This window comes from Sebastes fasciatus, chromosome 3 (assembly GCF_043250625.1).
Source record: "Sebastes fasciatus isolate fSebFas1 chromosome 3, fSebFas1.pri, whole genome shotgun sequence".
Taxonomy (NCBI): Eukaryota; Metazoa; Chordata; class Actinopteri; order Perciformes; family Sebastidae; genus Sebastes; species Sebastes fasciatus.
In genome coordinates, this window is record NC_133797.1 from 7,194,952 (window position 1) to 7,220,088 (window position 25,137).

The 25,137-nt window shown below is 42.4% G+C and overlaps 2 protein-coding genes across 4 annotated transcripts in view; one reads left to right on the plus strand and one right to left on the minus strand.

Annotated features, from left to right (window-relative positions):
• LOC141763851 (phosphatidylinositol-3-phosphate phosphatase MTMR7-like) overlaps nucleotides 1-15,896 on the plus strand; it is a 16,836-nt gene extending 940 nt beyond the window's left edge. Inside the window, exons 2-14 of one of the 2 annotated variants that reach the window (XM_074628623.1) lie at nucleotides 1,400-1,525; nucleotides 3,072-3,234; nucleotides 3,498-3,655; nucleotides 5,641-5,769; nucleotides 6,924-7,058; nucleotides 7,207-7,339; nucleotides 7,505-7,614; nucleotides 8,850-8,975; nucleotides 9,174-9,223; nucleotides 9,717-9,917; nucleotides 11,358-11,492; nucleotides 11,928-12,103; nucleotides 13,461-15,896. In XM_074628623.1, the coding sequence (XP_074484724.1) occupies nucleotides 1,400-1,525; nucleotides 3,072-3,234; nucleotides 3,498-3,655; nucleotides 5,641-5,769; nucleotides 6,924-7,058; nucleotides 7,207-7,339; nucleotides 7,505-7,614; nucleotides 8,850-8,975; nucleotides 9,174-9,223; nucleotides 9,717-9,917; nucleotides 11,358-11,492; nucleotides 11,928-12,103; nucleotides 13,461-13,528 (1,710 nt within the window). In that variant the 3' untranslated portion in view covers nucleotides 13,529-15,896. The remainder of the gene's footprint in view (nucleotides 1-1,399; nucleotides 1,526-3,071; nucleotides 3,235-3,497; nucleotides 3,656-5,640; nucleotides 5,770-6,923; nucleotides 7,059-7,206; nucleotides 7,340-7,504; nucleotides 7,615-8,849; nucleotides 8,976-9,173; nucleotides 9,224-9,716; nucleotides 9,918-11,357; nucleotides 11,493-11,927; nucleotides 12,104-13,460) is intronic. The other variant, XM_074628614.1, reaches the window with a different exon arrangement.
• A 1,304-nt stretch (nucleotides 15,897-17,200) lies between these two features.
• pmm2 (phosphomannomutase 2) lies at nucleotides 17,201-23,550 on the minus strand. 2 transcript variants are annotated; one of them, XM_074628640.1, is made up of 9 exons: nucleotides 23,532-23,550; nucleotides 23,399-23,493; nucleotides 22,235-22,346; nucleotides 22,069-22,145; nucleotides 21,768-21,859; nucleotides 21,530-21,629; nucleotides 20,748-20,823; nucleotides 20,451-20,566; nucleotides 17,201-18,285 (listed from the first exon to the last, which is right to left on the minus strand). In XM_074628640.1, the coding sequence occupies exons 2-9, from the start codon at nucleotides 23,471-23,473 to the stop codon at nucleotides 18,181-18,183; spliced, it is 753 nt and encodes a 250-aa protein (XP_074484741.1). In that variant the 5' UTR covers nucleotides 23,474-23,493; nucleotides 23,532-23,550; the 3' UTR covers nucleotides 17,201-18,180. The 2 variants fall into 2 exon arrangements, with proteins under 2 accessions (XP_074484741.1, XP_074484733.1); XM_074628632.1 differs by having other exon boundaries at nucleotides 23,399-23,543.
• Nucleotides 23,551-25,137: the final 1,587 nt, after the last annotated feature.

A 25,137-nucleotide genomic window follows, 5' to 3' on the forward strand; every position in this document is an offset into this window, starting at 1 on the left:
CATCTATCCATCCATCTATCTATCCATCTATCCATCCATATATCCATCCATCTATCCATCCATCTATCCATCTATCCATCTATCTATCTATCCATCTATCTATCTATCCATCTATCTATCTATCCATCTATCCATCTATCCATCTATCTATCTATCCATCTATCCATCCATATATCCATCCATCTATCCATCCATCTATCCATCTATCCATCTATCTATCTATCCATCTATCTATCTATCCATCTATCTATCTATCCATCTATCCATCTATCCATCTATCCATCCATCTATCCATCTATCCATCTATCTATCCATCCATCTATCCATCTATCTATCCATCCATATATCCATCTATCCATCTATCCATCTATCCATCCATCTATCCATCCATATATCCATCTATCCATCTATCCATCCATCTATCTATCCATCCATCCATCTATCTATCCATCTATCCATCTATCCATCCATCTATCCATCTATCCATCTATCTATCTATCCATCTATCCATCCATCTATCCATCTATCCATCTATCTATCTATCCATCTATCCATCCATCTATCCATCTATCCATCTATCTATCTATCCATCTATCCATCCATCTATCCATCCATCCATCCATTATCTGTAACCGATCTGGAGCCGATCCCAGCTGACATTGAGTGAAGGCGGGGGACATCCTCCTGGACAGGTGTCCCGCTGACACACAGAGACAGACAGCCATTCATTCACACCTACAGGACATTTAAAGTCCTAGAGTGCTAGCAGTACCATGATGCAGCATTGTGCTGCTGTCTGCCAACCTGGCCATCAATCCTCCTCATTACCACATCACTCCGGTCTGATGGTGTTTCTAATGGATATACAATAGTTAATGGGGCATGCATACCATACATTAGTTAATAGATGCAGACACTGTAATGATAACTTAACTGCATCACAGTAACAAATCCTCATAACTAGTTGTTATGTGCTGACTCTTACTGAATGACCTTGACATTCATTGAGCTCATTCAGTAAACATCGAAATCTGCTGAGTCATGTCTGTTCAACAGTCTGTGTTGTGTTTATGTGCGTGTCTTGGTGAGTGAAGAGGAGAAGAAGAAGAAAGGCACTTTATTAATCCCCGAGGGGAAATTCAATATTTTCACTCTGTTATATTTGACATAGTACACACAGGCTGCCCCTGACAGGCGCCCCAAGCAGTTGAGGGTTTGGTGCCTTGCTCAAGGGCACCTCGGCAGTGCCCAAGGGGCAAACTGGTATCTCTCTTGAACCGGTGACCCTCCGGTTCCTAAGCCAAGTCCCTACGGACTGAGCTACTGCCTAACTATTTGTCATGTTTGATCTGTGTATTTTTTTCCATCTCTGATATTTTGTGCGTGTTTCCTCTGGTAGGTGGAAAATGTGCGTCTCGTGGACCGGTCGATAGGACAGAGAAAGGCCAGCGTTGGGACTCTCTACCTCTCTGCCACACACACCATCTTTGTAGAGAACAACCCTGAGACACGCAAGGAGACCTGGGTAAGCTGGAAGCAGAGTGCTACACCTGTCCTGAGCACTAACTACCTTTACACTTGAGCCATGTCATAGTCAAGGTGGATACATTTAATTCATAGGTATTGATAATATGGACACTGTATTTCTCTTCATCGTCACACAACAGTCTGCTAGAGATATCAGATAGTCTCGTCTTTAAAGGGAATCCTGGCTTTCTCTCTTACTTTGCTGACTCATACCCCGGTCTTACTCTGGCTGTTCCTATGCCACTGAATAACCTGCTTTCAAATATTCCTCTATCCATCCATATATCCACCAAGAAACAGAATATCTGCCTCTTTCTAGATATGTAGTGGTGAAGTGTACTATACAGAACAGAAAAAAATACATTTTACCCTTTACATGTAGTCCAACAGCAAAGCAGAAAAAAAGCAGAATGTAGAAGACAAATACTGTAGTGAATGGGGAAACTGATTTAATGTAGGCTGAAATGAATATGGATAGTTCAGATCAGACAACATCCAACAGACATGCAGACAGATCTGTAACTGAAAGTGAAAGACAATATGAAGACATGTTGTGACAGAAATAGGATCTGCAGAGAAGCATTTGTTTGACAGTTAAACCATCTGGACAGCGGCACTCACACTCATTTCATCATGTGTTGTGTCACGTACAGAAATATGAAAATTGTTGCTCTAAGCAAGATGTCAAAATATGTGTTTCTATTATTTGAAACTGTTAAACTGACTGTTTGAAGAATTGGCAACATCAAGCAGTGTTCAAATGTTACGTGTAAGTCACTGCTAAAGATGTTCCAATTCAAAGCCAGGAAATACTTTTGTTTATTACTTAGATAGAAATGATCTCCGACATGAGATTGTCATTCTTGAAAAAAATATCAGCTAAAATACATTTCAGTGTACTAGGAAGCTGGGTGTTGTTGAGCTTCAGTATGGTTTGAGTCGAGCACAGGGAGATCTTCATCTGGCATGTTCGTATATTTGTTAATGAAAGTCACCCCAGCCTTTAGAAAGAGTTGGTATTACCTCATCACTGTGTGAGTGCTGAGTTTCCAGAATGTCCTGCAGGAGGTGGTGGAGGACACTGTGCCCTGTCCCTCTGGACCTGACTAGATAACATGGGCATCATCCAGGGGTGTCAGATATCACCCAACAGGCACAGACAGTCTAATGGATGAGCAGGAACAAAGAAGACAGATTACAGTTAGTTTGTGTAAAAAAACAACTGCGAAAACAACCTTTTTCTTCTTCTTCTTCTTCTTCTTCTTCTTCTTCTTCTTCTTCCTCACCACACGGCATCCACTTCCTGTGAGAAAAGCCCAGGAGCTTCCCCATAAACCGATGTTGACATTCCTTCCTCAATTTTTTAGCTCACAAGACAGATTACACAATAATGTGACTGCTGGTTTCATTATAGTCCTGATTAGATTCCACTAACGTCTGTACACATTATAAAACTTGTTTGTGTGCACCTCTTTATGTCGGGTAAAGAATGTCCACAGTGGGTAATAGGACAGGTGTGTGTGTATGTGTCGTGTGTGCTTCAGGTGTTGCACAGTATGGTGAGCAGTGTGGAGAGGCCACCCACCATCCCCGCAGGAAGTCAGCTGATCCTGCGTTGCAAGGACTTCCGGGTCTTCCAGATCCTCATTCAGCAAGAGAGAGACTGTTTGGACGTCCACACCTCATTGGTCAGATTGTCACGACCAGGTGTGTGTGTGTGTGTGTGTGTGTGTGTGTGTGTATTTATGTATTATGTAAGTGGTTAAATGTGTGTTCAAGTGATTTCATGCACAGAAAACACTCCTCTGGCAAGGTGTCATGAACGGGTGTGTTAGTGTAGTGCTTTTACATATAAGATACTGATTTAAAATTATTCATGGGTCCTTCTCTCCTCTCCTCTCCTCTCCTCTCCTCTCCTCTCCTCTCCTCTCCTCTCCTCTCCTCTCTCCTCTCCTCCTCTCCCCTCTCAGAGAAGTACAGTGAGCTGTACTGCCTGTCCTTTAATCCCAATGCGAACAAAGTGGAGAGAGAAGAGTCCTGGAGCTTCATAGACCTCACGGCCGACTACAAGAGGATGGGAGTTCCTAATAACTTGTGGGTTGCTACAGCGGCCAACAGCGAATACAGGGTCAGTCTATTTGTTACTTTTTCTCAAAATGAGGTTTTTCTGAGGCAGAAATCTCCACTTCAGCAGCACTTATATCCACCAAACTCTCCAGTTTCATTCCTATCTATATTCTGAAGGTTTTTACACAGAGGTTTGTTCATATATCATTCATAGCCTGATTTTTTATAGAACATTTTATTCCTAAAAACATTGGCTAAAATGGATTTTTTTTTTTATGGCTGTTGACAGTATTTTCTGATTTATGGAGTGATAAAAAGAGATATCCATAATTCCCCCTGTAAAAACCATTGACTGTAATATGACAACAAAATGAAACAAGAATTTTGAACCTGGCTTTATCCAATGTTGAGATTTCTGTTGAGATCTGTTGAGGAAATACCAAGCACCGCCCACCAGCCGGAGCACAGCCAATAGGAACGCTCGCTCTCTGAAATGACCTGTGATTGGGTAAAGTCTCTGGTCACGGGCTAGATTTTCTAAAGTCTGAAAACAGAGCCATGAGGAGGTGCAGAAGTTTTCTCTCAGAACACTTGAATTACAATAAACTGAAAGGTTATTATGGGATTTTTGCTCAGTGAGACCAAAAACATTCTGCTTACTACAGCTTTAAGACAGGAAGGGTAGCTTCATGCTGGATTAGATAGTGTTAGAGATGAAAGATGTTTCTCATAAAACAGGATGGAGCTGAAGTGAAGTTGTACCTCCGCTAAAGCCATGACTAATATTATACTGTATGGCTCTCATGTTAAGTGCCTTGTATACAGGGCATTTACAAGGGCATAGATAAGATACTACAACTAACTGCTTATGCAGCCCTATAAACGCCAAAGTCTGTCCTTGACCGAGTGAGTGAGTGATGCAGTTACACCATTGGTCGGTCGAGTGTTGGCGCTTCCCCATTGGCTCTCTCAAAAAGAATAGGCGTGGCGGTGTTTCCGCTGGTAACATTTTGCCTTGGCAACGATATTTTCCATAGAATAGAAAAGCAGACTGGGTAGGTCATCAGGGCAGGCGTTTAGTCACCTAAGCTAGCTCGACTATATGACTATGTTCATATTATCTAGACAGTAAAATGATGTAACCTAAATTAACATGATAGCATAGGTACAGTTAGGCTGTGGGTGTGCTTACCTAGCTTGTTAAAAAACATAGTTAATACTGTCACTGAAAAACAGTATATTACTGTTTGTATACCTTGATAGACAGTGAGGGGACATGGATTGAACATAGGGATGGAAGAGGTTTGACTCCAACATATCTTAACCACGTCATGTGATGTGCTACTTCAGTACACTTTAAGAACAAATATTACTGGGACCACTACAGAAAATTGCACATGAACATTTAATATCCAGGAATTCACATTATAGACACCACTGACTATCAATGCAGAGATGTAACATGTTAGTAAGTGAGCTGTAGAGGTGCTGGTAGACAAATTTACCCCTGTTTGCAGGCTTTGAGCTAAGCTAAGCTACTGGTGGTAGCTTCATATTTAGCGTACAGCTCGTATGAGAGTGGTTTTGATCTTCTACCTCTCAGCAAGAAAGCCAATAAGCGTATTTCCCAAAATGTTGAACTTTTCCTTTAAAGTGTTGTCATTACAACAGGTGATTCCACCATCAGCTTCGCCCTTCGCTAACACAAAGTGATGCTGCTGATGTTGGTTTGGAATAAACACTCCTAACGTCCACATGACTGCCCATCCATGTCTTGCCATAAGTGGACAATATTAACGTAGAGTACTGTAAAACCATGTCTGAAATGTCTTCAATAGTTAAGAATATACATATGTACATAACACCACAGCACTATAATACAGTTATGACTTTATTGATGAAGTTTGGCAATATTCTGTATTTTGTTATTGTCAACAAATCCCATGAAAAGACCCAAATCAAAAATGAATTGATCCTATAAAACGCCTTATAAATCTGATAGAGCTGTGTTGTTGTTGTCTGTTGCACTGGTGTGTCCTCTCCCAGGTGTGTGATACGTACCCATCAGAGCTGTTTGTTCCAAAGATGGCCACACCTGCTGTCATCGTGGGCAGCTCAAGGTTCAGGAGTCGAGGACGATTTCCCGCTCTGTCCTACTTCCACCAGGACACACTGGTCAGTGTGATGCACACACACACACGCACAGGAAGAAAATATGTTTTGGAAGATTGGACTGTTAAGGGGTGTAACAATACGTGTAATTGTATTGAAGCGTTTGGTACAGGACATTCGGTCCGATGGGCGACATCCTTTCGGTACGCCCTGTGACCCAAACAGCTGTTTATGTCGATCGCTCGCACACGCGGAACAAAATTCTGGAGCGCCAGTTTTACCCGGAAAGTTTTGGCAACGCACCAGTTGTTCTCGTATTGTATTGTTACCTTGCCGGATTAATCGAGCTCAATGGGCAACGATTTGTGTGTCAGTCTGTTGTGCCGGCACTGTTAAACTAAAGTTGTGTAAATCTGTGGACGCACTTCAAACATTTAATTTACGACTGCATCGCCTGAATGTGTCGATTCAGGCAGCCTCCTACTGCAGATTCACACCAAGCCAAAGTAACTGATGCTATAGTGTTTATCACTGCGTATGCGACCATGCTCCATCTTAAACAATACAGAATTAAAACTTATGGTCAAAGTGTTCTAAGCGCCGCTACAATGTGTCTTCATGTGTGTTATTCAGTCAGTTTGTTGTATAAATGAGCACAAGCTGCAGTTCAGTTCAGGAATGATCGATCGGCCAGAGTGTGATGATGGAGCATTACACAATCAGAACCACTTTATTGATCCACGGAGGGAAACTGGGTTACATTTACATAATATTACAGACCTGATTTTTGTGATTTATTCATGTTTTATTGACAATATATCAGTATTTCAGTGCATTAACTGTTAAAGTAAGAATTATGGCCAATTAGCAACTGCAGAATGTCACAATTTCCAAAATAAATGAAAAAGAAGTTATTTTCTGCATTTTCTTGGTTTTCCCCATCATACCAAAAACGTACTAACCGTGACCCCAGAACCGAGGTACATACTGAACCGTGACTTTTGTGTCCCATTTCACCCCTAACTGTTAACTTAAGTAAGTAGAGTCTACAGCAGAATTATCCACATCATCAAAATCGAAATAATTGGAAATAAGTGTTTTTTTTTGTTTTTTTACTTTTGACCTTTCTATTGATGCAAAGGGGAAGAATCTCCACAACATGTGCTAATAAAACATGTGATGTGATGTGATAATGATGATGATTCATTGTCATCCAGGCAGCAGTGTGCCGGTGTAGTCAGCCGCTCTCCGGCTTCAGTGGACGCTGTCAGGAGGATGAGATGATGCTGCAGGTTCTGATGAAGTCCAACCCTGGCAGTGAGTACATCTATGTGGTGGACACCAGGCCTAAGGTAACCCCCCCCCCCCTCTCACTTCCAAGTGTAGTTACAGTAAATAATATAAATATACTATGTGCTAAATATATGAGCTAATATTCTCACATACAGTACTCTGTGTGTGTGTGTGTGTGTGTGTGTGTGTGTGTGTGTGTGGGTCCAGCTGAACGCCATGGCGAATCGAGCAGCAGGTAAAGGCTACGAGAACGAGGACCACTACACCAACATCAAGTTGCAGTTCATTGGCATCGAAAACATCCACGTCATGAGGAGCAGCCAGCAGAAAATCATCGACGGTAAGAAGAAGAGCGCGTGTGGCTACAGCAAAATATATACAAAGATGCAGCGTGACATGGAGAAAGAGAAACAGCTGAGCTTGGATGATATCGGTAAATACACAGACCTCCTCTGATAGCATCGCTTCCTATTTTCCTGTATGTCTCTCTCTCTTTTCCATGCAGTGGGCGAGATGAGAACTCCGTCCATGACTGACTTCCTGTATGGTCTGGAGAACTCTGGGTGGCTCAAACACATTAAAGCCATACTGGATGCCGGGCTCTTCATAGCCAGGGTGTGTACACAGACAGAAACAAACCAACACACAGGCGGGCACTCATACGGACACACTAAACCAGACGAACACTAAATAAAACAAAGAGTCAATGAAGACCTTTTCAAGCTTTGGACATAAACAGCTGGTGATTATATTCCTCATGTCACTATTATGGAAACGGTTACAAACGGGGATTTCACAAGAACAGATACTTAAAGGGGACATATCGTGCTCAATTTCAGGTTCATACTTGTAGTTTGTGTTTCTACTAGAACATGTTTACATGCTTTAATGTTCAAAAAACACATTATTTTTCTCATACTGTCTGTCTGAATATACCTGTATTCATGCTTCGTCTGAACGCTCCATTTTAGCTGCATTTCAACGGAATGCTTTGCTAGGCAACAGCTTGGGTCCATGTTTACATCCTGTCAGCTGGTGTCATTCACATACACTGCAACTGGAAATAAACTGGGACACATTTAGTATGTTTACGTTTAAAACTGTGAAATGGTCTAAATATTGTAGATTTGTGACATCACAAATGGACAGAAATCCTAACGGCTTGTTTCAAACGCACAGTTTCTGAATGCGGGCTGTGTGTATTTTTCCGTATATTGAGCGTTTTGATAGTTTACCAGTATTTATATAGCACTTAAACCTGCTTTATAATATAAAAGACATGAAAGTCTCTCTTTTTACAATATGGGACCTTTAAGTACCAAGTCGATGCCAAGATTCTGAAAACGTGACGGTACTTGTTTTTCTACAGTACCGCAGGTACCGGGGGGGCTTAAGACTAACGGCGTCCCGGAGATGATAGAAAATGTGTTTGGGACGCAGTAAACTCACTGTCGACACATTGGGGGGCGACACACCCTATTTTTTCCCTGATAATGCTACATTGTGAACAACAAATCAGTGTTGAAATTAGCAGGATGAGCTACTCATTGTTTACAGTCCGATTGTTGTTTCACAAGCTCATTTTAAAGCAATAAAGAGCTAAATCATCGTCAGACGATAGCCGCTGGTTTCCCAGTTTGCACTTCAGCCAATGAGTTCTATCTCTTTTGCTCTCCACACGGACTGTTTACCTGTATTCAACCAAAGCCTGCTCAAACATGATTAGTCAATACTACTTGGACTACAAACGGAAACCAGGACGCCTCTGGTACCAAAATCTTGTCCCGTTGCCTGTTCATAGAGATTAGACAGCCTGGTTAGAATACTGCTCTCTCCTTCTCTGTCTTCAGGCGGTGGCTGATGAAGGTATCAGTGTGTTGGTTCACTGTTCCGATGGCTGGGACAGGACGGCCCAGGCCTGCTCTGTAGCCAGTATTCTGTTGGATCCATACTACAGAACCATCAAAGGACTCATGGTAACACACACACACACACACACACAATACTGACAATCTCTTACTCTTATTCTAAGACCATCTCAGTTCTTATCTCTGAGTCATGCTCTCTACTCATCTCCTCCCTTCCTTCCTTCCTCCCTCCCTCCCTCCCTTCCTTCCTTTCCTGTTTGTCCTGGCCTCCTTTATGTTTCCACCTCTTCCTCTCTTCTGTTCTAGGTGCTGATAGAGAGAGACTGGGTTTCCTTCGGACACAAGTTCTCCCACAGGTAACTGTGGAAGTCTGACTTAAACAAACTTCAACAGTGTCTGTAGAGCAACATCATTACAATAATTATGTGTATTTGGTTTTGTAAGACAGGGCCAACCAAATGGGTCAAACCAGGCAAAATCACATTTAATATCACAATAAAACAAGTTTCAGGCAATGGATAAACAGAAAGTTGATGTCCCTTTTGGTTAGTTTGGTGTCTGTATAGACGTGTAAGAGAATGTGTGATATGGCATGGAGTTTGCATTATCTCCCTGTGTCAGTGTGGGTTTTCTTCCGGGTCCTCCAGCTCAGGGTCCACCCAAGTCCAAAGACATGCAGGTTAGGTTCATCAGATGAATTGTTGAACCCAGAGAAAACTCACGCTAACATGGGGAGAACATGCAAACACCCCCATGCAGCTACGTCTGTCCAATATTTAATAAATAATAGATTTTGAAGAGTGTGGTGTAGAGTGATGGGACCGTTAAGACGGAGCTGTGTCTCTGCAGGTACGCCCACCTGGAAGGAGATCCTAAAGAGGTGTCTCCTGTCATCGATCAGTTTCTGGAGTGTGTGTGGCAGCTGTCCGAGCAGTTCCCGTGTGCCTTTGAGTTCAACGAGCGCTTCCTCATCGCCATACACACACACATCTACTCCTGTCAGTATGGGACCTTCCTGGGCATCTGTCAGAAGGAACGCAGGGACATGAGGTAGGACATGCAGTATATAAGCACGAGGTAGGACATACAGTATATACAGCATATAAGCACTGGATTGTCTGAAGAGACGCTAAATCAAAGGTGTTCAATGTTCTGCTGCCTATGGCCGAAATAAGCACACTATACATACAGCAGCTTTTTACTAATGTCCCTTCATTTAATGTGTTATTAGGGTGTATCTTTTTGCTATTATTATTATAGTAACTAGTTAAAATGTATTAACACAAGATCCTTGACAATAAGCCTCACAACTTATACATACATACTGTACATACATACATACATACACTCACCGGCCACTTTATTAGGTACAAGGTGAGCCTAATAAAGTGACCGGTGCTAGTACCGGGTGGTCTTCTGCTGCTGTAGCCCATCTGCTTCAAGGCTGGACGTGTTGTGCGTTCAGAGATGCTATTCTGCATACCTTGGTTGTAACGAGTGGTTATTTGAGTTACTGTTGCCTTTCTATCATCTCGAACCACTCTGCCCATTCTCCTCTGACCTCTGACATCAACAAGACATTTCCGTCCACACAACTGCCGCTCACTGGATATTTTCTCTTGTTGGGACCATTCTCTGTAAACCCTAGAGATGGTTGTGCGTGAAAATCCCAGTAGATCAGCAGTTTTTGAAATACTCAGACCAGCCCATCTGGCACCAACAACCATGCCACGTTCAAAGTCACTTAAATCCCCTTTCTTCCCCATTCTGATGCTCGGTTTGCACTTCAGCAAGTCGTCTTCACCACGTCTAGATGCCTAAATGCATTGAGTTACTGCAATGTGATTGGCTAATTAGCTATTTGTGTTAACAAGCAATTGAACTGGTGTGCCTAATAAAGTGGCCGGTGAGTGTACATACATACATACAGACATACATAGAGACAGACAGACATTCATATGTCAAAAGGCATCACATCTACGGCCCTCACATCTATCTTCCCAGTTCCACTGCAAACAGAAAACAGCACTGTGTGGCCTTATTGATGGCCCAGGACAGTCACATCCACATAATCCATTCAATCATTCACTTTTGTGGTCCTGTCCTGAATTAACTTGGCTCCTGGGTCTGGACGTATGCCAGCGACTTTAAGGGGAGTAAAGTCCAGAGCTTACACAGGGCTGCTGATCCTCACTGTGATTCAGGCTGAGTGTATATTCACATTAACATATTGCCAAGGGGATCTTGAAGATTCAGATTTAGATCATTGGTTACTGTATTGAGAAGGTGTCGTGATTTTGAGTAACTTTGAGCCGTCCATCACGTGATTGTAATGTCAGTGACATCTCATTTGTGACAGAAATCACCTGAAAATGTAAATGATTTCATACAGCCATTATAAAGCTATAGAGTACATACTGTACCTAGAAAAGCTTTTTTCCTCAGTGCAGCATTGTCACGTTGTTGACTGTGTGTGTTGTTTGCCTACAGGCTTCGTGAGCGGAGTCATTCTGTGTGGCCTCAGCTGTGGAAGGACAGAGTCGAGTACACCAACCCTCTGTACAAGGCTGAGCAGAGCCAGAGTCAGGGCGTCCTGAGACCCAACACCACCCCCTACTGCTTCAAGTGAGCTGCTGCAGCAAACACACCAACTGACTCCACACAGAAAGCTAAATGGATTCTTGGTTCAGAAGTGTGTGATAAATATGTAGTAGTGCATATGGCTCATTTTTGTGACGATTCAAATTTGTGTCGAGTCATGTCATTTGACCGTAGAAAAGGTCAAATAATTATTGCTGTTCCACGCATTTATTACCTTTCTAAAATACAATTATGCAATATATTGTATATCTGTATATTATATATATTTTAAAACAGTCAAACGTTACTACAGAAAGCAGAAAACGGCCTAAAAAGTGTTGAATTCTATTTTTCTGATATGGCAGATACATTTTGTGTCCCCTGCTCGTTGTCAGTCAGACATCATCTACAAAAAAAGGGGTAAATGTAAAGAAACACATTACAAAAATAATATTAGAATTCTTTTATTCCCTCCTTCAGAATGTGGAAGGGTCTCTACAACCACGTGGAGAAATCAAGGCCTCCTCGCCAGTCACCTGCCGACTTCCTGTCTGCTGTGAGGGAGGAGTCCCAGCAGCTGGAGGAGGAGCTGACCAATCACCAGGAGGTACCGCCAGGAGGAACCGCCCACCACCACCACCTGGGCTCCAGACAAGGCATACAGCACACAAAGACACCCCCCCGCTACAGAAGCCCTATTCAACATGCATAACTCCAAAATGAATCTGAGTTTAAATAAGAGACTGAATACAGCTGTCTGAGCAGAAAGTCCAGCTGAGACCATGTAGCTCCCTTTCTGCCCAAATGCTGCATTTATATAGCTCGAAGCGCTACGTGCCACCTGCTCATCACATAAACATTCACACGCACACAGAGGGCACCACCATCGGGAGCAATTTGGGGTTCACCTTACCCAAGGACAAATGGACATGTGGACTGCGGGGGACAGGGATAGAGGACGACCCGCTCTACCTCCTGAGCCACATATTAAACTCTAATGTCTCTGGTTCCATCGGTGCCCTCATCCAAGCAGCAGTTTAAACTGAGCGAGTTAGCACTCTAAACAGAGAAGCAGGCAGGCACGTAGTTCTCCTCATCCTACAGGATTTGTGGGTATTGAAGTTAAAGAGTTCCAGTTTTCAACTGAATACTCACAATTCACTTCAAGTGTATATATATATAACAAGTCAGTACTTACATGGAGCAGAAATAGAACAGAATAAAAATACAGATTAACACAGTTATCCAAACTTCCCAGTGTCCACAAAGTGTGACAGTAGTCAGTAGTGTGAAGACAACCAATCAATGTCAAATCTAACCAATGTTTACAGTAATACTAGCAGTTAGCAGTCTCGCTGGCTCTCCCTTCAGGGAAGCCATCAGTGTTTAAAACACACACACATGTCTTTTTTGTCCACGTAATATCTGTTTCACACTGCAGAGTTCTCCCTTTCAAAAGCAGTTCGTCTTAAATTCATTTTAACAAGAGTACAACGTTGGCATCAAGTGCCTTCCACCTTCAGGGAACACATCCACTTCATCTGTAGGACAAGCAAATGGATGTAAACACAGACTTATTCAAATATGTATCGGTTGGATCCATTTACTGATTTAAATTCACTTCTATTGAATCCTCCAAATGTCTTACTTTTCACAGCTCTAAGAATTCTACGTTTATACCTTTTAGTAAAAGTCCCCTTCCGCTCAGAAATGTGTCTGAATTGTTACGTCACTGTGATGTTTGACTGAATTCATCTGCACATCTGCAGTAAGCATGACTTTAACGTGTACATGCGAGCAGAGATTTGTGACATCACAACTAGTTTGATACTAAATATGAAACGTAGTCAAATGTGATAAACCTGAAACGTTCAGTGCACACTGGGAATGGAAGACTAGGACATGAATCCTATTTCATTGTCATAGATTCTGGATTGTCAGTGAGGGAGAAGGAGTTGGTGTAATTTGAAGAAATGTTAACAAGGTAATTGTGTTGTTCTCTTGTCTCTGCAGAGGATAGCAGCCCTGACAGGGAAGCCAATTACGTGGGAGAAGATCGAGGTTCCGAGGAGGAGGACTAGCCACTTGCGGCAGATGCGTTGCGGGCCGGACCCGCCCACCACTTACACAGACCCAATCAGCAGCCCTGCACAGGACAACGGTCACGCCCTCTGCTCTGAAGCAGCCAACCAGAAGACTCAGACCAAGGACCCCGATCTCACCCTGCCTCTAGGACCGCACACCCAGCTCAAGAGTCACAACCCCGATGACCTCTCCACCTGCAGCGACCTGGAGTCGGGCGTGGCCGACCTCAGCAGTGGGGACGACGGCAAGGACCCAGACTCGGATGAGGCTGTCTTTACTACCGCCTGACCGGAAAGAGGGAACCCTGCCGCTGGCTGGAAGGTGAAAGAAGAAATGATGAAACGTATTTATTGAATGACTGTGGCGGGTTAAGGAAGGCCGCTGGATTTGATCTCTTGTTTTCAAACTGTAGTTGTCTCATTCCTTCTCAGTCTAAAGGGAGTCACAGTGAGTTACTGTAGGGAGAAAACTCACTGGCTGTTTTTCAGTCCACCTTTTTGATGAACGCACTGAAAGATATTTAATTTGACATTTCTGAAATGCCAGAAAGGCTGTTTTGTTTTTTTGTGTGTGGATGCTGCTTTTAGGAGGGCTCCATTAGTCGTTTGTACTTTATTTAAGGAATGCACTATTACTACTGTGAGATGGATCAATGTGACATGAAACCAGCTGGAAATAATGTACGAGACAGAAGCAGATGAGGGAAGTGAAACAATCTGATGAAACACTTTCAGAGAGTAGAACCGACACGCTCCCTAGAGACAGACCAAATGTATCCCTTTAAGCAAATCTACCATTTACTTCATCTTCCATCATCGCAACATGATGGAAGATTTACTGAATGAGTTATCTACATCTAGTCTTCCCTCTTCTTCAGTGTACAATAATATGCATTATGAGACTAGTAATAACAGGTGTTTCTCTGTAGGGCCGTCACACATTTGAACTTTAGATAAGTAGAAGTAGCAGATGTGTGTGCGCTGACCTGCTGTCAGTCACGTCATATCTCTATGAGATATAACATACCTATTCCACAGTCTGGAGGGGCCACTGGTAAAGCACTACAATAGTGATAGTATATCAGTAGTGATACGATTAGAAGCTGATTCAGAGTCACATAAATACTCTTTCTCTGGGAAATGATTTGTTGATGCAGAGGAAAGCAGATGGATGCTTCCCTGGATCAGCTCTCCATCATCATCATCATTTGAAGCTTTATTGCTGAATGGAGGAACAGAAATCTGCTGGGGAGGATATTGTGTAGTCTAAACACTGGGAGGCCAACGAGTTCTGATCTGAACTTGGATGAAATCTTAAATTACATCTTCCCTTGTAACTTTTTCTAGGAGATCTCCAAAACTACAGTATATCCCCTCCATATACCACAAATCTGCCACTAGGGGTCAGTATGTACACGCCAGAGAGTTCTCCTCCCAGCCACTAACGGAAGAGAACATGTCACAGATTTACAGTCAAAATGGAGACTTCGTGAACCAGTTTTCAACTATGGGTAATTATTACCAGGAAACAAGAACACAATGTGAACAACATATGAATGTTAGTGTTATGTTTCAGTGCCCTGTCAACGTTCTATATCCACACTGATGTAATCATACTGAGTCCTTCTGATGAGAATCATCATCAAGTCCAGTGGTTTGTCAGATAACTGATGTATCATTATATAGACTGTGTTTGACTGATTCTGCTTTAAGAACTTGAGAATGTATGGTTTATGTCATTTCAGGTGATCTGTTAACTGTTTACATTCCCATTTAGATGAAGACATTTAAACACAACGTGGTTAGTTTCACGGTGTCTACACTGTAATCAGTGTTTGGGACCTACTGGAGCTCATTGTTACATTAGTAAAGGTGACAGTGAAAACCTGCTGTGGACAGGCTGTATGCTAACTGACAGTTGGTGTGTTCCACCTGTGAGACTGAACAAAGAGTGTGTTAGCACAGATATTGTCATGTAGCCTAATTTATAATCACAGATTTTAAGAACAATGTTTTAAAAATCATGTCTTGACTTGACATTGATACAGACAAATCAAGAAAAAAAGAGAAAAGATTTGATCCTCATTTTATTGTTGGTATATTTTATTTTTTTATTATTTTTTGGAGCTGTTAAACAGGACAGTCATTTGGCCCTGGCAGGTATGCCAACATGAAGATTAATTAGAAGGTAAAAGTGTGAGATGCTAAATGTCACCGTGCTGCTGTGGATGTGAGCCCGTAGGATCGTAGGATCTCCTCTCCTTCTCAGCTGGAACATTTCACTGTAGCCTGTGGTGTGTGTGTGTGTGTGTTCTGTATCTGTTGATGTAAATGATTTATCAATAAATGGACTGTTAAAGGGAAAGACCTGCAGTATACTGGCTCTGACGTATTATTCAACGTGACAAGCATCAACAAGCAGCTTTAGACCTGTTAGAACACTGAAATGACTGCAGTTCATCACAGTGTTACAGTATGAGAAGGGAGTGCCTATTAATGAATAGAAAAAGCTGATTTATTACCGGCATACTTCATGACCACATTTGACAAACATGAAGTATGAGGTGTGAACAGTGTGCATGGCTCAGGGCTGTAATGCTCAGGGTTTGGAGGACTGCTATAAAACGTGTTGCATTCCTCAGTACCGAGTCTTCTTAACATTCACCGTCAAAATATGAATTCTAAATTCCAGTTTAACTATTCAGGCACCAGGAAAAAAAACTTAACTTAAAGGTCCCAGATCATGCTTATTTTCAGGTTCATACTTGTATTTTATGTTTCTACTAGAACATGTTTACATGCTGTAGTGTTAAAAAAAAACTTTATTTTCCTCATACTGTCTGTCTGAATATACCTGTATTTACCCTCTGTCTGAAATGCTCCGTTTTAGTGCATTTCAATGGAATTGTGTTGTTAAGCAACAGTTTGGGCCCATGTTTACTTCCTGTCAGCTGATGATGTCATTTGCATACACTGCAACAGGAAATCAACAGGAAATAAACTGATACACATTTAGAATGAAAAAAACGGTAACTGTGTAATGGTCTAAATATTGTAGATGTGTGACATCACAAATGGACAGAAATCCTGACGGCTTTTTTCAAACGCACAATTTCTGCGAGTTGTGTGTATTTCTCTGTATACTGAGCATTTCGATACTTTCAGAGTATTTATATAGCACTTAAACCTGCTTTATAATATAAAAGACATGTAAATCTCACTTTTTACAATATGGGACCTTTAAGGATTCTCATTACAACATACTGACCATCGGTGTATTTCATAAAGAGAGCTCTCATTTACACTTCCATTTATAAGACATACTGTATGATACATCCACATACAAACAAGTGTAGTCCCATGTGAGTTTGCAGATCTGGATCTGAATCAGTATATGTCGACCGATAACTAACAAAACATGTCAGTATAGATAGATGGATATAGATCTGTCTGAGGAAATCTACAGTGTCTCCCTGACATACTTTATAATAACTGTTTAATAACCAAATTTCAGGTATCTTTTGCAAAAATCTTTTGGTTATGCATCTATGTTAAAAATCAACAATCTGCCAATATAATATTAGTTCTAATATCAATACCAGCCTCAATAATCCAGTATCAGTAGGGCTCTAATGTAGAACTAAAGCATTACTTCTAAATCCTCATATATTATACTCTTTATATACACTGTTTTTATTTCCCACAATTCACATCTTTTACAGCAGAATCTTCATACAAGCTGATACTTCATTGGCCTTCAAGTGTCACTGTGTACTGGCAAGATCACACAAATACTTCTCAGATGCATTCACAGAAATATCTATGAGGTGCCATAACAACATATTGATCCACTAACTGGTGATATTTCCATGTGAAAGTGTACATTTTCTACTGTCTACTGATGGCCATAACACTGTTTTATATATGTGCTGTTCTCCAACCTGTCGCAGTGTTTAATGGTTCCAGTTTGTTGGGACAGAATGGAGCAGTGATGCTAAACATGGCTGAACAAAGAAACCTGCTAAGACTTCAACATCAGATCCAAAGAGGAAGACGTCGTAGCTCCGGCCACAACATCTGACTGACAGTATTCAGGTCTGTTTGTTACACTAACATGTGACCAGAAAATCAAAGAGTCCTCTGTGTTTGTTTCACTGACGCAGCCCGTCAGAGGCACAGTTCGGGTTTAGTCAACAGCACATTCAGAGTCAGGTGGTACTGACTGCAGTATATGGAATGACAAATCCAAACAATTTCAGACCATAAACAGTTGAGTTTTGTTTTTACAATTAAAAACATGATTGGTCAGAATTACATGTGGATGAAAAATGACACTGCATTAGTCTCTGGACAACATTTACCATGAGGTAATGTTGATAACAAGAGCCAGAATCTCATTAAAACAAGTTATACAATTCATTTGAAACCATTACATCACAGCTGTCATTCCAAACCCAACCAAAATTACCCAGAAATCCCTCCTCTCATTAGTCAGTAAGTCTTCCCCTCTCCTTCCTGATATTACCAAACACACCAAGACGATCAGTCAATTATTAGTGTCATGAAGCCTGGAGAAAAGACCTCGACAGATAAATAAGAGCTGTGATAGAAGTCGGTCTTGGTGTACAGGAGCAGTTGCTGCTTCTCTCTCATGAGAAGAAAAGCTGCTGACACAGCTGTTGTGTTTCTTCTGGACAGGAGACTTCATGGCCGGTGGTCCGAGGGTCGCAGTAGATCTCATAGTCGTTTCCTCCCTAAAACACAAAAACACTCAGAGGTGATGTTTTCAGTTGTACCTGGGTGAGGCGCATAGATAAAGGAACCCTGCTGTGCTTGTGTCTGTGTGCCTGAGCTCTACAGAGGGAACCCCTGGGCCAATTATCTCAGGATTTTAGCTGTAATGTGTCCCTTTGTAAATCACACAATACAGTTTTGTTAAATTCAAATGACTATTCATTACCTTCAGTCTACAAATACCTCGAAGGGACAAAGTGAAACTTTTTTTCAGAAGTCACCCAAAAACAAAATACTGTGTTGACAACATGAATGTTTGAATATTGTATGTCAGATGATATGGATGAAGCGACTCAGTGGGAGACCGGCAGTCAGCTGGAGCTCAGCGTGATGCCTCGTCAGGTCTTTGCAACTCATCCCTTGGTGTGATCACCTGCACAACAGCACAGCATGAAGCGGTCACTTATCTGGAGAGTCCCCATCTTGCAGTGATCTCAGATTTAACTCACAAACCACTGATAACAACATCCACACATGCTAGGGGAATCTAATCATGTCTTTTAAATAGTTAGTTAACATCTGCAATGAACTGGGAGGAAATCTGGGGGTTTAACAGTGATCTCTGTGAGAGAGGAGTGTGAAGAAACCCAAGGGCTGAAGCACTGAAGAATTAAAGGATTGAAGGACTTCAGTCTTTTCACAGATCAGCTGCAGCTCTTACCATGACCACGCTAAACTGGCCAAATCTGCACTTTGTGTATGTAAGAAAGCATGCGTCCACCACACAGTCTCCACACTGAAACCAAGAAAACTGCTCAACCTCCACACTAAAACACTACTACAAATTAGTTAAAAACACATCTGTCTGTTCATACTAGACTACACCCAGACAGGGTTATTATGGCCCTGTTCAGACCTGGTATTAACATGCATCCTCAGTGATCGGATCACAAGTGGACAGCTCTAAGTACAGGTGTGAACACACTCAAGACGGAATGAGGACGCATTGAGATCGGATATTTCAGACCACATTTAGAGTTGGTCTGGGGCACATATGACCACATTCTTTTATCACAAGACACGGGAAACCTCTGTTGGTCTGTAGGAGCTGTAGCTTTTATTTCTGCACAAACGTGCACTGTACAATCACTAGATATAGTAGATGTATGTAGAGGTGGAGCGAGTTGAGCGAGCGAGAACGAGCGCGCTGTGTGAGTGAAGGCAAGCAGGCAGGCAGAGGAGCAGAGAACCGCAGAGACTCCGGCCCTGGAGACCAAAGCTATGGTCTCCCCAGCGTCCTCCGACCGCGGCCAACACTGTTTTTGCAAGACGGGCTTCATTAGATATAACTTTGCGGTTTTGGTGCTTCCGTGTAGTTTGCGTTGGAGTCTGAGTCTGAACCGCGTAGCCACACGCGAGCGCATGGGACACCGACCCTGATTGATTTATACGTGTAAGAAGTTACAAACAGTCCCTTTAATAAAATGTAACCAAATTCACGATATTACTACTGACATTCCGGTAGTATTACGTCACAACTTCTGCTGTATTAGCCATGTTTTTACCATGTGTTTATTTGCATATAGAGCGGCGAAGTGAGATCGGATCACAAGTGGTCACTCAAGACGCATGTGGAGACGCATTGTAATGCCAGGTGTGAACAGACGTACTTAAAGCTGTCCACTTGTGATCCGATCACTGAGGACGCATCTTAATGCCAGGTCTGAACAGGGCCTAAAGGAAACTAAAAAAAACTGAAGCTAAACTAAAACTTGCAGATACACTCTGAAAACTAACTAAAATGAAATTGAAAAATCAAAATAAAATGAAATAAAAACTAATTGAAAATTCAAAACTATTATAACCTTACACCCAAAACACCAAACCAAAAGAGAATTTTTCAAAAACGCTCTAGAGTGGATAAATCTGGAAATGCCAGCTAAAACTGAGAGAAAGGGATGTAGTGTAAACCTGGATGATTAGTATGCTGTATACTGTAGGTCTCAGCTATGTACATAGACATACTGTGGAACTAACGACTTACTTACATAAAACTTGTTGTCAAACGCAACCCATTCCTGTCTGTCTGGTCTTATGTATTGATATTCTACAGTTGAAAGAATCACGTGTGTTCTCTGGCCATCAGCCATTCTTGTTGCGGTTCCGTGGCAGTTAAAATACTCACAGGTTTGGTCTTGTCTCCAAAGAAGTGAACGGTTGAGTATTTGTCCTTCTCAACAAAACTCAGACAGAATCTCTTATCCCAACCTTCAGGAAACACATCAAAGCTGATCTGCCCTCCTGCAGAGAAACAAAGGCAGAGAGGCAAGAAGACATGATGTGGTCAATTTACATCCCACTCACAGAACAGCCACAAGTGAACTGATGTCTCCTATCGCCCCAGGTTGGAATAGTAAAAAGTTGTTCCCTGTAGATTTAACACAGCGTCACTGGAGGACTGTCATGAGTGCAGTTGACTCACCGATTGAAAAGGACAATCCTTTTCCTTTGAACTCTTCCTTCAATATGGACACAAACTTCTCTCTGATTTTCTCTTTCTGAAAGGAGCAGAAACAAACCAACACACATCAAACAGCTGCCTAATAACAGATCCAGCAGACACAGAGGAACAACGTTTATTTGGAGTCAAGTTTCTGGCCTCCTGACAAATGGAAGTCCAAAATTCTCTCTCTTTTAGCTCTGCTTTTGGTCTGCACCAACTCCTGAGGAAAATATCGGTCTCTTTAGCTGAGCAGGTAGTGTACAGTCAGTGGCTTTATCAGAGTTTATTTAGCTGAAACAGTGCCTGCTGCCCCTTTCACATTAAGGCCCAGACACACCAAACCGACATCAAAGAACTAGCGGCGATGAAGGCAGACTGTTGCATCACTTCACGTCCTCTTTGTCTTGGCCGACAAGTTGCATTCGAAAACACCGCAAAGACTATAGCAGACGTCTTTCTCTTCTCGTGTACTGATTTGTTTAAGCTGAACCACCAATCGGAGTGATTTCTCTAACCGACGAGCACCGCTGCCGATTCAATAGGCGGAATCGGCCAAAAAAACTCTGACACAGGCAGACTAGAGCCGACGGTGCGGGACACACCTCAAAAACTAGACAGATGCCCACCGACGGCCCCAAAGTGGCCGACCGTCAGCTTGGTGTATCAGGGCCTTTACACATTGTCATTGGATCCTAAAATATTGATCAGTGCAGCCTTAAATAATGCATTTTGTGACCCAAGAGTGTGAATGTGTATGCTACCTTATCTAGCTCATAGAACTCGATCCTCTCCTCCTGTGTACAGCTGCGTCCAATAGGGGAGACGTTCAACATGCCGTTACGGAATTCAATGAATGTCCCCCTGTAAGACATTACACATTATAATTAACCAGATCATTACTATCCATGATTATTTACATTTTCACAGCTTCCCAAGCACCCTTCCATGCCCAGTACATCAGAACTATTGATTCATATTGATGATGAGATGTGTCTGTACCTCTTCTTAGGCAGTTTGATCTTGGCCATGTAGTTGAGACAGAAGTTAATGAAATCTTGGAGTAGCTCTTCTCCCATATGGGCCTGGATGGACTGACAACAGCAAGCAGACAAAGTAAACCTCCCAGGGCCTGCTACATCACATGAGGTAACGCCATCATATTCAGGGGATATTCCTATTTGTTGATTCTCTAAACCAAAATTAGGACAAGCAAATCATCTGAATCTGTCAAGCTTATGTTCTGACTATACAGCATTCACGTAAAAAAAAGTGTGCTTTGGTCACATCACGTCAGTGTTACCTGGATACAGAGTAACTGTCCATCCTTATAGGCCACAAGACCGTTCTCTGCAAACACGTAGTCCACTTTCTGGATCACTGCGCACGTAAGCATGGAGAAAAACAGAGTGTCAGACTAACCACATACTACATATGGTCTACTATAGAGGTACAGATGTGTGTCTCACCATCATCTCCCAGCTGCTCTTTGATCTTAATGAGGTCCGACCCTCCGACCACCCCGACCCGAACCCGAGTCCTCAGCTTCTCCAGGAACTCTGCCATGTGTGGAGTCACACGCTGGAAACACACATGATGGGACAAAGCACAATACTTATATACACAGTCACAATCAGAACAGTCTTCAGCCTCTGCATATCAAATGTAGTGCCAGACTATATTTTCTAAATTAAAACCTGCATGTATTTCACTTCTCAGGATTCATGTTCTGCTTCTACTGGTTAGAAGAGGTCAAAGGAAACACCAACAGCATCAGCAGCACTGATTTCTTGACCATGAAAGGTCATCCCAAATGTCTCTGAATGTGCACAGTGACTATTCTGCCCACAACCTTGAATATTTAAAAGGTCCCATATCATGCTTATTTTCAGGTTCATACTTGTATTTTGTGTTTCTAATAGAACATGTTTACATGCTGTAATGTTCAAAAAACACATTATTTTCTTCATACTGTCTGCCTGAATATACCTGTATTTACGCTCTGTCTGAAACGCTCCGTTTTAGTGCATTTCAATGAAATGCAAGGGACTTGCATTGCTAGGCAACAGCTTGGGTCCATGTTTATTTCCTGTCAGCTGATGTTATTCACATACACTGCAACAGGAAATAAACAGGGACACATTTAAAACCATGTAATGGTCTAAATATTGTATATTTGTGGCATCACAAATGGACAGAAATCCTAACGGCTTGTTTCCAACACGCAATATCTGAATACGGGCTGTGTGAATTTCTCCATATATTGAGCATTTCAATACTTTCACAGTATTTATACAGCACTTAAACCTGCTTTATAATGTAAAAGACCTTAAAATATCACTTTTTACAATATGGGACCTTTAAAGCAAACTGTAAATGGGACTTTAGGCTGCGCACATTATTATTATTATTATTATTATTATACCAGTGAGTGCTCACGCTGTAGCTCGTAGCAGCCCCAACTAACTTTAGGGTGGAACCTATATCAGATCATCAGATGAACAAGTTTCTGCAGAACTCAGTATTGCTCCGAAGAACTACAATAACAACGTGGAGCCGGATGTTGCACTGACACGTAGCCCACACACACACGCACGCGCACGCACACACACACACACACACACACACACTACCTGTCTCGCGGCCGTGAGCGTGCCGTCAACATCGAAGAGGCAGAGCGTGCTCGAGTCCACAGCGGCTTCACTCATCTTCTAGTCTCTCTAGGCTGCTGTCTCACTGTCCTACACTGTCTGTCACTGTCCTACACTGTCTGTCACTGTCCTACACTGTCTGTCACTGTCCTACACTGTCTGTCACTGTCCCTCGCTGTCTCCCTGTCCCTCTGTGTGTCCCGGATACTGGGTGTATTCTGTGTGGGTTGTCTTGACAGCTGCTGGACAGCTGACAACAACTACTAACGTTGGCTGCTAACAGAGAGCAGCCGCTTCTTCTTCTTCTTCTCTGGTGTTTAAAGGGCCTGTCGCCGCCTACTGCGCCGCATGGAGGTATATATATATATAGAGAACTGGATACAACGTCGTTCAGTCCTATGAAAGTGTCTCAGTGGCGCATGAAGCCTAAACGACTCCACTTCCGACTGGAAAAGTACCCGGATCTTGGGCACATTGAACATGCGCAGTAGCGTACTCCCGTCACATTCCGGGTCACGGGGTCCCGACGTCACGCTGTCGTCACGGCTTGTGCTCCAGCCTCGATCTGGGTCTCACTCACATGAACAGAGGAAGGGAAATAACTCTGGATTCAGCTATTAGTGCGTTTTTACAACTTAAAAACCTCATGATTTAAATAAGGGCTATTGGAGTGTTCGTACTGGGGAGTTGATTTACCTCAAAACAAATGATCCGCTGAGTTACAGTGTAAGTCTATGGGGGAAAGTCTTTTTGGGCCCAATGCATCACGGGAGTTGTAGTACCACTGTTTGGCCACCACGAAAGTTGGGATCAACGACCGGGGGCTCTTCCTGGGTTCTTGTTGTAGAGCCAACATGAAACTCTTCTTCTCTGGATTTGGCAGACTAGACGCTGCTGTGGTGTATTACTGCCCTCCACTGATTATTAAAGGATCCTCTTAACAGTTACTTAAATTCCTTCCAGTACTGCGCAGATACTACACCAGTCTCTACATGTTAGTCCAATTATCTTGGTTGAGTAATGTGTGCAGGCTAAAACCAGTTCCTCCAGCTACTCCCAGGTCTCTGAATAGCTTTGTGAGTAGTTCTTGCTCTGGGTGAGGACGTGTCTCACTGTCTCCACACTCACACTGACCATCTGGATGTTTCCCAGTCGGAGTCAGCCCACTCCTGAGCACACAATCCCCCACCATCAACCTGGTTATGACTACTACATCGTTTCTATTGCAGGCTAAATGGCTTTTAGATTTTTCCACTGTTTCCTGTATTGTGAAGTTAGACTTCCCTTTTTTAAAATCTTTTTTCTCCATGTACTCTTGCACATTTATTTGACTGTCTTGTTTATGATTGATGTATATTCTAATGGTCCGTATTGTAGGGCGATTTCTATTTAAGAGCAGCAGTCTTTGCCACATAATCTGCTTCCTCATTTCACACCCATGTGTGCCAGTACCAACCTCACACCCTGCTCTGTGAAGTCTGTATAGTGTTTGATAGATCTCTGTCAGTATATCGGGTCTGGATTTGGATTTGCTTTCTTTTATTGAAGTTAATGCTGCTGCCGAGTCACTGCATGTGACTGAATTAACTGGTTTATTGTCCTCTACCAGCCAAAGCACCCATAATATAGCCATTATCTCTGCTGTGAATACGGACATCTGGTCGGAAATTCTAAGCCTCTTTTTAAGTCTTAATTCAGGAATGGAAATTCTAAAAGCCAGG

Coding starts and splice junctions, on each gene's coding strand:
- pmm2 (XM_074628640.1), bottom strand. CDS start 23,473: ATGAGTGAAGCCGCTGTGGACTCGAGCACGCTCTGCCTCTTCGATGTT. Junction 22,347..23,398: donor CGCTCACGGCCGCGAGACAG/GTAGTGTGTGTG, acceptor GTGTGTTTCCAG/CGTGTGACTCCACACATGGC. Junction 20,824..21,529: donor AGTTCTATGAGCTAGATAAG/GTAGCATACACA, acceptor TGCTCCTTTCAG/AAAGAGAAAATCAGAGAGAA.